Genomic DNA, 15100 nt, shown 5'->3' with positions numbered 1-15100 from the left:
CACCTGCTTGGCAAATAAATAATAAAATAAAAAATTATATAGCTGATTATATAATTCTTCCTTCCAAATACTTATTATGAGATCTCTGCTAATTAATAATTCTGACTAGTCTATTTATAATCACCAACTTCTAAAATTGTAACAGAATTGTTATAATTCAATTTGGTTAAAAATATATTTGTGCACATTCTGATTTTGTAAGATGTGTGTGTTTGTCCATTCTATTAAGCTCTGCACGTGTTTGGCCATTTGTCTAATAAATTAACAACTGTTTTTGATTTGAGTTCACCTTTTTGCATTTGCATTTTTGGATCATTTGTTCATAATTTAATTTGAGTTATAGATTTTTTTTTGTCTTTTTTTTGAAACAGGGTCTTGCTATGTAGTTCAGTCTGGCCTTGAGCTCACTTTGTAGCCCACAGGCTGGTCTCGAACTCACAATGATCCTCCCACCTCCGCCTCCCAAGTGCTAGGATTACAGGCGTGACCCAGCACGCCTGGCACTGAGTTGTAGATTTTAAAAGCATGCTTCCACTTGGGTTGCCAATTGGTCAAAATGATTTCAAAGATGGGTTTTTATAAGTCATCAAAATTATTAAGATATTAAACAAAAATCCCTTAGTGTGGGAGGAAATTATTGGACAGGACTCTGATGAATAAGAAAGAAGCTGCCTGGAATAACTTTAACCAGTTCACTTTCACTAATAGGAAGCCCAGTGATCTCCATAGATGTATGGGAAGTGCCCCAATTTTTATTTAAAATATATTATTGTGACATGTTTATATTGATCATCATCAAAAGGATTAAGTTTTCCAAACTATAAAGTTTTTGATTTAAAAATGCTCTGGTACAAAGATTTTCATATGGCTTTGACAATGTTACTATTTTTGTAGTGTATTAAATGTATTCATACCTACAGATGTGTGGGTTTTCCAAAGTGTGAAATGAGAATTGTGTGTAGCAATAGACTTTTCTTTCAGATTCAGATCTCTGTCTTTAACAAAAACTCATGTGGTATACATCCCAAAAAGGTCAACAAGTTAGGTAAAATTTCTCATGTATTAGATAGGGATGATTGCCTAAAAGGGGTATTTTATGTCAAAATGGAAATTCAGGTGTGTTACCAATTTCATCATGATTGTCATGCTGATTGTCATGCTATAATGTGCTATATGGTTTTGATTTCTAATTCTCTGTAAAATATGTAACTATTAACATTCTATATATATTCAAATGTTAAAACAACCATAGTTAGTAAAAAATAATGGTTCTATTTTATGTTCTAAAGTAATTGATATTTAGTTAAGATAATATTAAGCTTACTGCCTCTACTATACTGTACTATTATCAATACTTTCTTCTGAATGTTCAACAACTAAGGGTTGGAGGCCAAAAACCTCGATATAGAGATGGGCTAAGAGGTGACCAGTATTTTGGCTCCAGCTCTTCAAGGTCAATGAAGAGACAGGATATTAAAAAAAAATCCCTCTGCTGTGACATCCCATAACTCAGTGAGTCCCCAGTCTTCTGACCAAGGAATTGTGGAACCAGAGACAAAAGTGATCAATGATCTGTAGTGTGCCTAAGGAAAGTCACCAGGAGAGAAAAAAATCTTCCAAGCTTTCATAGAAAGCAACTTGGTCAAGCAATAGCTGTGACTCACATAGATGGCTAACACTGACAGAAGTACTAAGAGGTGCTGGGCATGTTCCTAAGGCAATTGCTGAGAGACATAACTGACCTTGATAGATACCAAGAGATAAATTTTCATTAATACAGGTCTCATTTTAACTTGGTCCTGGGCATCTAATAGAAAAGTATAGCCAAAAATGTATAAAACAATGCTGTAGTAATATGTTAGTTACAAAAGAAACTCAAATCACTGCTACTTTCTGACATTTGCCAGCTACACTGGTAACTGACTACTGTTATGGATTAATAGATTGCATAGAGTTAAATGGCAGAATGTAGGGACTTACAATACTTGCACTGAAAAATTTTTAGCCTCAATGAGTAAGTTCACTTAGAATGGAAAGGATTCAAGAAGGAGAAGATCTTTCAGAGTCCTCCAAACACCGCTTCTTTAACTTTGACTGACCACCCATCACTTGCAACTATAAAACAAAAAAGGGGGGAGATGTAGGGAGTGGCTGAAGCTAGAGATTGATCACTTGTGTGGGGCTAAAGTAAGGCCAGCACTGAGAACATGGAGAACCCAAAGTGAGCTAAGCAAACAAACTGTTCAAGCTCTTAAAAGGCAACCTACTAGGATGGTTGAGCAGTTCCTTTTCTCCCATCAGGAAAAAGGACCTCCATTTTCATCTCTTTATTTTTCCTATCCTGTCACTGTCTTTCCCCCGGAGAACATAAAGAGCTGCACTGGCTCACAGCGAAGAACACCAATAGAAAGAAATCACCAGGCAGGGCAACTCATTAAACAGTAGAAAGACAAGGAACCAATAACAGGAAAATAACATGAAAAACATAAGCCATCAATGTAAATGGTCTCAATTCATCAAGTAAAAGAAACAGACTGGCAGAATGAGTCAAGAAATAAGATTCAATAATACGCTGAATTCAAAAAACACATTTAACTCAAAAAGAAATCCACAGACTAAAAGTTAAAGGATAGAAAACAATACTCTAGGCCACAGGAATCCAGAAAACAGCAGAAGTGGGCTATTCTACTTGCAGACAATGTGAACTTCAAGTCAAGCCTGATCACAAGAGACAAAGGCCACTATAATCTTGTTAAGGGAAAACTCCAAGAAAAAGAGGTAAAAATCATATATATGTACCAAATACCAGTGCACCAAACTACATAAAACAAATATTAACACACATGAAACACTAACACAATTGTAATGAGGGACTTAATACACTCTCACAAGTAGATTACCTAGACAAAAACTCAATAAGGAAAGACTGGACATTTGGACATTATCCAAAATAGATCACTATTAGCCCATAAAACATGCTCAAACAAATAAAGAGAAATTGAAATCATTCTGTGTATACTCACTGATCATGCTTCAATAAAACTGGAAATCAACATCAAAAGAAACCAGAAAAAGTACAGAACCACATGGAAATTAAACAACACCTCCTGAAAAACCAGTGGGCCTCAGAGGAAATTAAAGGAGAATTTAAACAGTACATACAATTAAATGATAATGCTGATACAACATACTGGAACTTAATGAGATGCAATGAAAGCAGTCCTATGAGGTAAATTTATAGCAATGAATTCTCGTATCCGAAAAACATAATGAGCTCAAATAACCTAATGCTAAACCTCAAACTTCTATAAAAAGAACAAATCAAACCCAAAGCTCACATGAGGGATGAAATTATAAAGATAAGAACACAAATTAATGCAATGGAGACTAGAAAACAATAGAATCAATGAATCAAAGTGTTGGTTCTTTTAAAGATTAAATAAAATTGATAAACCCTTAGCCAACCTCATCAAAAAGGAAAGAAAAGACTCAAGTTCAAGTAATTAGGAATGAAAAGGGTAAAATGATGAACAATTTTGCAGAAATCCAGAATGTCATCAATACTGACTTCAATAATCTGTATTCTAATAAGACAGAAAACACAAAAAGAAATGGACAGATTCCTTGACAACTATGAATTGCCAAAATTGAATCAAGAACATATAAAATTCTAAATAATCCAATATCAATAAGTGAAATTGAAATGTAATTAAAAACTTACCAACAAAGAGAAGCCCAGGTCCTCATGTATTCACTGTTGAATTTTAAAACAAAATTTAGAGAATTAATATCACCACTTTTGAAACTCTTTAATGAAGATGAAAGGGAACAAATACTTCCAAAATCATTCCTAGAAGCAAGTATTACCCTGATACCAAAACCAAGAAAGGACCTTACCAAAAAAGAAAATTACAGGCCAATCTCTCTAATAAACATTGGATGCAAAAATTCTCAATAAGATACTGGCAAACAGAATTCAGCCAATCATCAAGATTATACATCATCACCAAGTAGAAGTCATTCCAGGAATGTAGGAATGGTTTAACATATGCAAATCAATAAATGTAACACACCACATTAATAGAGCCCAAAACAAAAATCACATGATCATCTCAATAGATGCAGAAAAAGCACTGACAAAGTCCCAGCACACATTCATGATAAAAACACTACAGAAAATTGGAATAGATGATCTTTATCTCAATCTGATTAACGCTATGTATGACAAACCAACAACTGACATCATACTAAGTGGTCAAAAACTGAAAGTTTTCACTCTAAAATCAGGATAAAGACAAGGATGTCCACTATCCCCACTCTTATTTAACATAGCCCTGGAAACATTAGTCAGAGGAATTACACAAGAAAAAGAAATAAAAGGAATAAGGATAGGGAACTCCAAAAATTCCATGAAAAGACTTGTAAGTTTAATAACCAAATTCATTGGTGTAGCTAGGTATAAAGTCCACACTCAAAAATCAATAACATTCCTGTACACAAACAAGAAATTCACTGAGAAAAATTAGGGAAACACATTCTTCACAATTGTAGCCAAAAAAATCAAATACTTAGGAATCAATTTTACAAAGGCAGTTAAAGAACTATACATTGAAAAAGGAGATTGAAGAGGATATCAAAAAATGGAAAGATATCCCTTGCTCATGGATAGTAAGAACCAACATAGTGAAAATGGCCATATTCCCAAAATTATTTTATAGATTTAATGCAATTCCAATAAAAATACCATTAGTTTTCCTCACAGAACTAGAGAAAATATTCCCCAAATTCATTTGGAACCAGAAGAGATCTAGAATAGCAAAAGCAATTCTAGACAACAAAGGAAGGGAAAAGGCATCACAATCTCCAACTTGAAATTATAGTATAAAGCTACTGTGATAAAAACAGCATGGTACTGACCAAAAAATAGGCCTTAGGATTAGAATATGCAGACACACCTTAAAACACACATACAACCACCTTTTCATTAACAAAGGGGGCAACCATGTTCAGTGCAAGAAAGTCTCTTTAATAAATAGTGGTGGATAAACTGGCTTTCCACATGTTAAAGACTAAAACTAGATCTATGTCTATCACCATGCACTAAACTAAAACCAAAATGGATGAAAGACTTAAAACAGGAACAGTAAATTCATTAGAAGAGAAAGTAAGTAGACATCTTGAAGACATAGGTATAAATAAGAGTTCATGAACAAAACCCAGAACACACAGGAAATACTTCAAAGAATCAACAACTGTGATCTCTTCTTATTTAAATGCTCTTAGACATCAAAAGAAGTCATCAACAGAGTGGAAAGACAACTCACAGAATGGGAAGAATTTTAGCCAATAGTCCCTCAGATGAAAGTTTTATATTTAGAACATAGAAAGAACTAAAAAAAAAAAATCAGAGCCCACAAATTTAAAGATTCAACCCAAAAATGGGCATCTAAGATATGTAGTTCTCAGATGAAGAAATACAAATGGAAAATATATGAAAAAATGCTTGACATCATTGGTCATTTGTGTGATGCAAATTAACACCGAGGTTCCACCTCCAGAAAAAAATATAGCAATCATCAAACAATCAGCCAATAACAAATGTAAGCAGAGTAAAAGGGAAAAAAGAAATCTTTTTCCATGATTATTGGAAATGTAGACTAGTATAACCATTGTGTAAATAAGTATGGTAGTCCTCAAAAAACTAGGATTAGAGGTCCCATTTAACTATTCCCCTTCTGAGTATCTTCCCAGAAGACTTAAAAACTCATACACAGTGATATATGTGCTCTCATGTTTATAGTAGCACAATTTGTAATAGATAAACCTTGGAAACAACCCAAATGCCCATCAATCAAGGAATGGAAAAAAAGATGTAATCTTTTTGTACAAAGGAATCCTACTCAGCCATAATAAAGGATAAACTCAAGACTTCTTAGGTAAATGGATGTAATTACAGACCGTGTTCACAGTGAAATAAGTCAGAATCACACGTGTGAGTAGCATATTGTTTCCCTGCTGTGAGAAACCGAAAGACTAACTAAGGTCCAAAATGTAAAACAGATATTGCCGAATGGGAAGAAAATCGTTCAAAAGGAAAAAGTAAGTAGGATAGGGGAAAGGGAAAAGGAAGGAGTGGAATAGGAAAAAAATAAATACAAGACAGGTATACTAATAGTTTCTCTTAGTTCACTGAAAGAAAAGTTTATGCTAATATCATTTGGAGAAATTTTTATGTCAATATCTTGAATAACTACCCTAAATATGACAATACTTAGTATATTAACTATTGGTATTCTCCTATTATTTTTTTATGGGATACTGTTTTACTTTTTTCCCATAAAAATTTTTTGAATGGAATGATGGAAAAATGAAAAATTCCCAGATCTCAAAAGTCGATGGAGGAAAGGGCTGGGGATTTAGCTCAGTGGCATAAGTGCCTGCCTGGCAAGCGTGAGGTTGTGAGTTTGATCTCTGGTACCAAAAAAAAAAAAAAAAAAAAAAAAGTCGATGGAGGAAAAAAAGTGTAAAAAAAATCCTATGTATTTTCAAAAATTTTATTTATTTATTTATTTTTTTATTTACTTAGTACTGGTAATCAATCTCAGGATCTCACACTTGCCAGGCAGGCACTATACTGCTGATCTATATTCCTGGCCCCAACTCGTATTTTTGAACCAGTGATATCCTCTGTCTTCAGGATTCAGTTTTGGGATCTAGCAAGACATGATTTTATCTGGCTAGTTTTGCGGTCTGTGGGTTTGAGATGACCACGTATTTCGGAGGCCTCTCCATCTGTTTACTCCAGACTGTGGCAACTATGGAAGCAGAAGCATGTCCTTGCTCACACTGGTTGAATGGAAAAAGTGATCACACTCTAGTCTGTGCTGAGTGTAGGCAGCAGGTTGAGGGTTCAAGCAGATCAGTGGTCTCAGTGCTTCTGAAAACTACAAGCCAGGTTTGGCTTCTCTTCACAAGGTTAGAGCTGTGTGTCCTTAGAACTTGAGCCTAAAGTTCTGGGGTAGGTCTATGTCCAGCCTGCTGCCTCTCTGAAACTATGTCCTGAGCTGGCTCTTACCCAGTCACTGTGGGAGGGTAACGTTAGGAACCCTTTTTGTAGGAGCTTTCTGACTCAGTGTAAAGAAATCAACCTCATAAGCTGTGGTGGTACATGCTTGTATATAACCCCAGCACTTAAGAAGCTGAGGCAAGAGGACTGGTGAGTTTGAGACTAGCACAGGCTACATAGTTAGTTTTAGGGCAGCCTGCACTACAAAGTGAGATCCTGTCTCAAAAACAAAACAAAAATAACCAAAACCACCCTTTTCAAAGTGGCACCTGATTAAACACTCTTTGGCAATATTTTGGTTGATCCCTGGATCTGATCTGAAATCCCAGCCTGCTGTGTGGAAGAAGTCACTTGGAGTACACTCACATACTGTTTCTGCAATTTACAATACCTGTGGGCTTTTATTAGGGCTAGCGCTGCTCACCAGGTCCACGTTTCTCCCTGGAGTTTCTGACCCTGGGAGCTTACCCTTTTGTATGCAGAGATAGGTGCTTCTGCCCAGGAGTTGGTGTGAGCTTCTAGACTGCTTTGTTCTTTTCTTTGCACTGCGCTCCGTTTCTCCAGTTCCTCTGTAGCTTCTAATCTTCCTATCATCTTCCTCTAATTCCCAGAGATATACTTCTTTTTTCCTCTTCATCAAGTTGTCATTTTCCAGATTCTGCATTCTAGGTCCCAAATAGGCTGTAATTTGATACTGATTACTATTCTGTGTTCTGTTATTTTTATTTGTTTACTTATTTAGAGACAGAACACTCAATATAACAATCATTGTTAAATTCCTTTTATCTTGGTTTGAGAAATGCTGTATCACTATTGTTTTTTGTTGTTTTACATTTGTTGTTCTATTTTTGTTTGCTTGCTTCTTGATTTTTCTGTTTTTTTACCCATTAAAGTAAAAAAAAAATAGGATATTGTTATGCAGTTTAGGCTAGTCTTGAACTCACTATGGAACACAGGTGTGTCTCAAATTTGTGAAAATCCTCCTGCCTCAGCCTCCCAAATGCTAGGAATACAGGGATGCACCAGCACCCTTGGTTTTCTCTCAATTTTTTTTTTTTTTTTTTGTCTTTTTCCTTTTTCTCGGTACCAGGGATCGAACTCACGACTGCCTGCTTGCAAGGCAGGTGCTTATGCCGCTGAACTTCTCTCAATTTTTAAAAAGCTATACAGATCATTTCAATATAAATTCAGGGCTGAGATCTGTCTCCTGTTTTCACTTTTATAAGATATGAATGAGGCAGAGATTAAGTAATATTCATAGAAATGTAAGTAATACATAATTAAATCAGGAGAACAAGGAATTTTTTCTGTATAGGATTTTTAATATTGGAATCTCATATAAAGTTCATACTCTCAGATAGTTGACAAGTATATTCAAAAATAACCACTAGATGTGGCACACTCCTACAGTCCCAGCTAGATGACTAAGGCATGATTTTGTTTGACCTAGGAGTTTGAGGCCACCCTGGTGAACACAGTGAGTCCCTATGTCCAAAAAAAAAAAAAAAAACCCACCACCATAGCACTTTAGATGGTCATAAAGACTGTGAATAAAATAGGAATAATAATAAGACAATACTAGGATGGTAAATTAGGGAGCAATTTTTTTAGTGGACCAAACTCATGGTCTTAAGCATGCTAGGCAAGAAGTACTGCACCACTGAACTATACCACCAGCCAAACTAGCAACTTCTTGTTTTTGTTGCCGACCTATGTAGTTCATACTGACCTTAAACTTGTAGTGATCCTCCTGCCTCAGCCTTGCAAATGCTGGAATTACAGGCATGCACCATCATGTCCTACTGCAACTTTTGATAATGTAACAAAAGACCTTTTTGGGGTAAATTAACATAAATCACATTATACATTTCATGGGTAACTTTATCACTTAACAATGTGGAAATTATGCTGGGATTTAGCTCAGTGCTATCGGAGTTTCCAAGCATGCACAGTGCCCTGGATTGAACCACTAGCACTCCCAAAAACAAAAAACAAAAAAATATGTGAGGCAGGAGGATCATTGTGAGTTTGAGATCAGTCTGGGTTACAAAGTGAGCTCAAGGCCAGTCTGAACTGCATAACCTATATCAAAAAGACCCTGTATCAAAAAGACCAATAAAAAAGTGTGAAAACTGTTACATGTTCATACATACTACCTTTCAATAAGATTTTATTTTTCTTTCTAAATTGCTTTCTTTTTAAATTGTCTCTATGCAGTATTAGAGATTGAACCTAAGACCTTTGTCCTCAGCTATTTCTCCAACTCCCCACAATCCTCATCCCTACTTGTCTTTGAGACAGGTTCTCCCTAAATTGCTAGTTGCCAGGCTGGCTGTAATTTTTTATCTTCTAACCTCATTTTAGCTTCCTACCTCAGCCTCCCATAGTGTTGGGATGGTGGGCATGTGCCCTGGCAGGAGATCCATTATGATGTGGGATTTATGGTTTACTTTTTTGAGGCAGGGTCTCTGTGTATTTCAGCCTGGTTTTGCAGTCACTACCTAGCCCAGGCTTGTCTCAAATTAACTGCAATCCTCCTGCCTTAGCCTCCCAACTGCTGGGATCATAGGCTTGTGCCACATACCCATTATTAGACCACCCACCCTGCAAGTCACATCCAAGATCCATGAATATACCTGATTGAATACTTTTGGCACTCATTCTGAGGTGGTGCAGAAAAAATAAGGAGAAACAGAGTAGAAAGGCCTTTAATGCGGGCACGGGTGAGCAGCAAAGAAGTGCAGGGGGGTGCTCAGTGAGAACAAAAAAGTTAAGCTACCTTTATCAGGTTTGGCTAGAGGAGGAGTTTGGCAGGTGGGCAAAATGACACATCAACAGCTGATTTGAAGGAGCATCTGCCTATACAAGACAGGAAACAGAAAGATTTAGTGGAGGCCCAGGGTGGTTGTGGAGTTAGGATTGGAGAGGACTCATTGCACATGCTAAAAGGGTGTGGGAGGTTTTTCTCTGGAAGGAGAAGGAGAATGCAGAATTTACTCTTGGAGAGATAAGTAGTTTCTTTGGGCTTGGTTCCAATTTGGGCAGATGTCAGGTTACAGATAGCTAAGCCCCAGGCTAGCAGAACCTATCAGTACCCACATCCAAATCATGATCAGCCTCTCCTCTTGAAGGCCTGTGCTCTATTTCTTTGAGTATGCAATTTATATATAGTAAATTCCTTTACAGCTCTTTTTGACAGGTCCTGAAAATTCTCCACATATGGAGCCAGTGACTTGCAAATTAATTCCATGGGTAGGGTGAATTTAGAAATCTGCTAGGACCCTGTTGTGTGACACTTCCATAGGAAGGTCAAATGGAAATTCCTCAATTGCTCAAATCAATTCCTTTTTCTCAGCACTCCAAATTTTTCTCTTCATTCAAGCTTCTGCTCAAGTCAGAAGCCTAGAGAAATCTTTTCTTTTCTGAAAACAAGTTTTATTTAAATACATTACATAACATCAAAACTGGAAGGGAGAAAGAAAAACCAAAGCGTTTGTTACGTCACATGGCACTGGGCAGCTGCTGTGCGTAGGCTGCAAGTCTGTAGGTGGCTACACTAGCCACGTCATGGCAGTTTGTTCCCTTGTCAGAAGTTTAACTGGGCTGGACTGGCCTGGCCTCTCATGCTGGGGTGTGATGTCCCTTGGCTAGGATGTCTGGTCTAAAAGACATCAGCAGCCAGTTGGGCGTGTTACCACCTCATGGAAGAAGGGTGAGCGAGCATGGTCACATGGCTGGGATAGACTCCAGGGTTCTTGGCTACCAGAGGGTTCTGCTACTGGTGCAACCACACTGCCACCTCACCCTACTCTTTCCTGGGTCACCTCGGCTGCTTGAGTGAAGACCTTCCCCTAGGGGAGTGGACCATGCGGGAGCTCCTGACCAGACACAGCTGCCTGCAGTGTCCGAGCTCTGCTGAAACCTCACAGTACTACTGCTGTTCCAGCCACACACTGCCTGGTGCCTACTGGGTGAGCTCTGTTCAGATGAGGGACTTCCAGACTAGACAGCATGGCTCTTTTCGGTGTATTACATGAAGGAGCTACACTAGTCCAGGTGAAAGTGGACCCCAATGGTTAGATTATTCAGGCTGTGAGGTTTTTAAACTTGTGACAAGGGACTGAAGGGCCATTCTACTCATTGCAAGGAAATCCTCATTGGAGCTTTAGTGAGTCACAAGAGCTTAGATCCCATGAACCTTCAGCGGGTCATCCATAGCCAGGCCATTCAATACCAGGAATTTGTTCTTTTGCTGGTCACCCTGAAGCCGGATCACTTCTCCATATTCTGGATGCTCCATGACAGTACCATTGCAGGCAAATGTCTTCTTAAACATCTTCACCAGTTTCTTTTTATCATGCTCATTAGTGATCCCTTAGGGAGTGGTAAGGGTCTCCCTGACTTTCCTCTGTTGGGTTCTTCTGTGGATATAATCCTCTGTGCCAGGAGGAAGCAAGTCATCATCTTTACTTGCATCAGCAAAGGGGTTGAAAGAGTGGAGGTTCTGGATAGCCAACATAGACCCGGTTTCTTTTCCTTGATGGAAATGGCCTGTGAAAGGCTGCTGCAGGAGAAGGAGGTGGGGCCAGGAAGAGGGGGCTCAATGAGGTTGCAACTGAGTTCTTAGCCGCAGCTCAGTGAGTCCTACAAAAACTTCTTGCTCGATCTTTTTTTTTTTTTTTTTTTTTTTTTTTTTTTTGAGACAGGGTCTTGCTATGTAGTACAGGCTGGTCTTGAACTCACGATGTAACCCAGGCTGCCTCAAACTCCTATGATCTTCCTGCTCAGCCTCCCAAATGCTAGGATTTCAGGCATGTACCACCATACCTGGCTCTTACAATTTTAAAACAGCACTTTCCTGCCTTCCCACGTCACTATTCATCCTCTGACTACCTGGTTTTTTTTTTTTTTTAAATAGCATGTTCTAAGGCTGGGGAAGAGCCTACTGGTAGAGGGCTTGCCTGGCTTGCAGGAGGCCTTGGACCCAATCCTCAGCACTGTAAAATTAAAAAAAATAAATAGCACGTCTCCATTTCTAGAATATTTTATTTCTTTAATTGAACATTGTCTCCCCCGAGAGAGTATGAGGTAGGGGCAAACAGTTCACTATAGTATTTGGTTTGCCAGTATTCTTCTAGCATCTCGAACAGTATCCTGGGCAGACAGTGGCAGCCCAATATTATTTGCGCAATGAATAAATGAACCGCATGGGTGGTGCCCAAAGGACTGCAAATCAGTCCTTTGATGTGGCAAAGGCAACAGATAAAGAGATGAAGTACTTAAGTTTTGGGCCTACACTAGCCACCACTTTTGGCAGTTATTTTTCTCTTCCCTACTAACACGGAGTTGCAGCCTCCTCTGAGTTTTGAGGAATTTAAAACACAAAATAACCAGTTTTTCCTCAAAATCCATTTCCTTTAAACTCTACCAGCTGAGTCACTAGGTATAGAACCTGAGTTCCAATTGGTCCTTTTAAATTCAGAGTCAACTGTGATAGGTGGTCACTAAACAACCGAGCAATGCCCATGCTCTACTTACTCATACTTGTGGACAGAGGGGCCGTGCAAAAATTCCACTTTTGAGATTTCCCTCCCGAAGAAACCAGAACCCCTTTTTTGAGTCCCTCATTTCCAACTAAACTTCCTCCTCTTGGCTCCTGACTTCATTCTCCCATATTCGTGAGACAGCGAGCTGGCTTGGTACAGAATTAAGTGTTTCACTATCATTACACATTAATGCGTTCAGTTGTGCAAACTTCAAGAATGGTAAAGCAAGGCTGAAGGTATATGCTCAGTGGTTGAGCCCACGTTTTGTGTCACTGGGACAGAACCCAGGCCCTTCACACTGAACTACATCAGCAGGTGCCCGATATTTTAGTCACCAGCGCCACTTCCGGGACCACGGCTTCAAACCCCCGACCCCTGGGGGTGCCAGTGTGAGGTCAAAAGCCGCCCAAGCGCTCCAGGTTCAACACCCGCAGTCACCCGGGGTCGTGACTGCTGCTGCGTAGGGCCGGCTGCAACTCCCTGGTGAAGTCGCAGGCCCCACCACGAGTTCCCAGAGCTCAGCCTGTCCTGAAGGGTCACCTCCCGCGCCCGCGAGGCAGTGTTCCCGCGAGATCACTTCTCCCCGCCTCGGCTCCGCCCCGCCCCGCATCCTGATTGGTTGGAATCTCGGCGGGTTCTTGAATCAGTCCCAGCCTCCTTTTCGCGGGATCCCGCCCCACAGGCCCTGCTCAGGCTTTTTCCAGCAGCCAATCATTTCCCTCAGCCAGTAATAATGAGTTTCTTCGTTTTCCCTCTGCTCTCTTGCGTCCGCAGCCCCGTTGCTCCGCAGTTCCAAATCGATTAAGGGACTCTGGTCTTTCCGGATGCGTACCTGCCTCAGGGTGGGCGCGCAGGCGCAGTAGTTTGAGCTCCCTGGGCTGTCGCTAAGCACGTGGGTTGGGCTGTCGGGTGGCTGCAGAGTGAACTCGGGTTTCGCGGCGACCATCGTGGGCAGCGGACTAGTAAAGGCTATGGCGCCGGCAGGAATCCTGGACGGGAAAGTGGTCTCCGCGTAAGCACTTGTTAGAGGTTTGGGGGCTGACAGCGAGGAGTCTGGGCATAGTGTGCCGGGGATCCCTGACTCAGTTTTGCGAGAGAGACGCTCTTAGCAGGAGAGTCAGTTCACCCAGATGGGGAGGGAGCTCGACCCCATAGAGAAAGACCGGTTACTGACAGCCCAAAAACAAGCCCTGGGCCCAATTTGTGTTTGCACGTGGGTTACCTGTTACTTAGCCCCCTTTGGGCGGCACATCAGGGGCAAGTCCTGGGCGCACGATATTTCCAAAGTGCGGCTGCTGCTGCAAGTTGTGTGTCAGGACGTAAGTTAGTTGGAACTGCCTGGAACGCCGCTGTATGAACTAAAACGTGCTGGCTACAGTCTTGCACAGCAATTTGGGAGAAGTCACAATCCATGACAAGCTTGATTAGTGACCGAGGGGCTCCTTCCATTCACATAGCCTTTCCCACTGTATCAGCGCTTAACTTTTCATTTCTCTGAAATCTTCGTGCAGCCTTCTCTTGCATGTCCTGACCCTGGTGTTTTGATTTGTTTTTTTCAGCTAGGTTTGTGTGTTTTGACAATATTTCATACTTAGTTTGACCTCTGCCTGCTTTCCTCGTGCAGTTTTGAATGTTTAACTAGTGGTTGTTATTGCCAACTTTATCCCCAGTAAATAACACACACACTCTTGAACACAAGACCTTGCACATGTACATGGGCAACCACTGTTTTTCATTCCCTGATTTTTGGCTGGAAAGTGAGGAGAGAGGTGAGGGCTAAAGAATAAGAGGATATGTTCTGTGTCTTACTGAGGTTGCCCTTAGGACCTTGGTATCACCCATTATCTAGTACTGCTGTGGCTAGCAACAGTAATTGTACTCTGACCCCTGACTTTGTAAGTGGAGGGTTTTTTGGTTTCGTTTTGTTTTTGGTTTTTGATAATTTGAGACAGGGTCTCATTATGTAGTTCAGGCTGGCCTTGAACTCACTATGTAGCCCAGGCTGGCCTCGAATTTGGAAATCCTCCTGTCTCAGCCTCTTGAGTACTGACTAGGATTACAGGCGTGGGCCACCACTCTACCAACCTATCCCCCTTTGGAATAACAGTCTTCGTTTCTCCTTTGCAGGGAGTTCTGAGGTTGAAGCCTGAATTTGACAAGTGCAGGGAAGAATGGTTAGAGACAAGTGCATGTCCTTTTTAAATTCATGTTTATTCACTTTTTCAGCAGATACCTGTGCACATCTTCAGTGCTAGGCAGTCTTCAAATCCCTGAGGCTTACAGTGAATAAAACAGCTCACGGAATTTGTGAGTTGACCCGTAGAGAGATGATGGTAAAATTGCTGAAACAACTTGAACTTCTGAGAAGTACCAGCGAGAAGACAGGAGCTGAGGAGAGGCCAGGAGTTTTTGTGGCCAGGGGCTGCAGTTTACCTATGGGAATGTAGGTCTGTTTGTAAAGCTGATCTGTGGGCAGACTTGAGGGAGT

The 15100-nt window shown here is 40.2% G+C and overlaps 1 protein-coding gene and 1 pseudogene across 1 annotated transcript in view; one reads left to right on the top strand and one right to left on the bottom strand.

Annotated features, from left to right (window-relative positions):
• Window positions 1-10575: 10575 nt before the first annotated feature.
• Window positions 10576-13356, bottom strand: LOC134474225 (eukaryotic translation initiation factor 1-like; annotated as a pseudogene).
• Window positions 13357-13387: 31 nt separating this feature from the next.
• Mthfd1 (methylenetetrahydrofolate dehydrogenase, cyclohydrolase and formyltetrahydrofolate synthetase 1) overlaps window positions 13388-15100 on the top strand; it is a 52662-nt gene continuing 50949 nt past the window's right edge. Inside the window, exon 1 of the mRNA XM_003472347.5 lies at window positions 13388-13624. Within this exon, the coding sequence (XP_003472395.2) occupies window positions 13584-13624 (41 nt within the window). The 5' untranslated portion in view covers window positions 13388-13583. The remainder of the gene's footprint in view (window positions 13625-15100) is intronic.

Source organism: Cavia porcellus, unplaced genomic scaffold (assembly GCF_034190915.1).
Source record: "Cavia porcellus strain 051 isolate PalLab524CR breed Dunkin Hartley unplaced genomic scaffold, mCavPor4.1 scaffold_31, whole genome shotgun sequence".
NCBI lineage: Eukaryota > Metazoa > Chordata > Mammalia > Rodentia > Caviidae > Cavia > Cavia porcellus.
The sequence above is the reverse complement of the archived record's forward strand: the minus strand, read 5'-3'. Positions and strand labels throughout refer to the sequence as shown.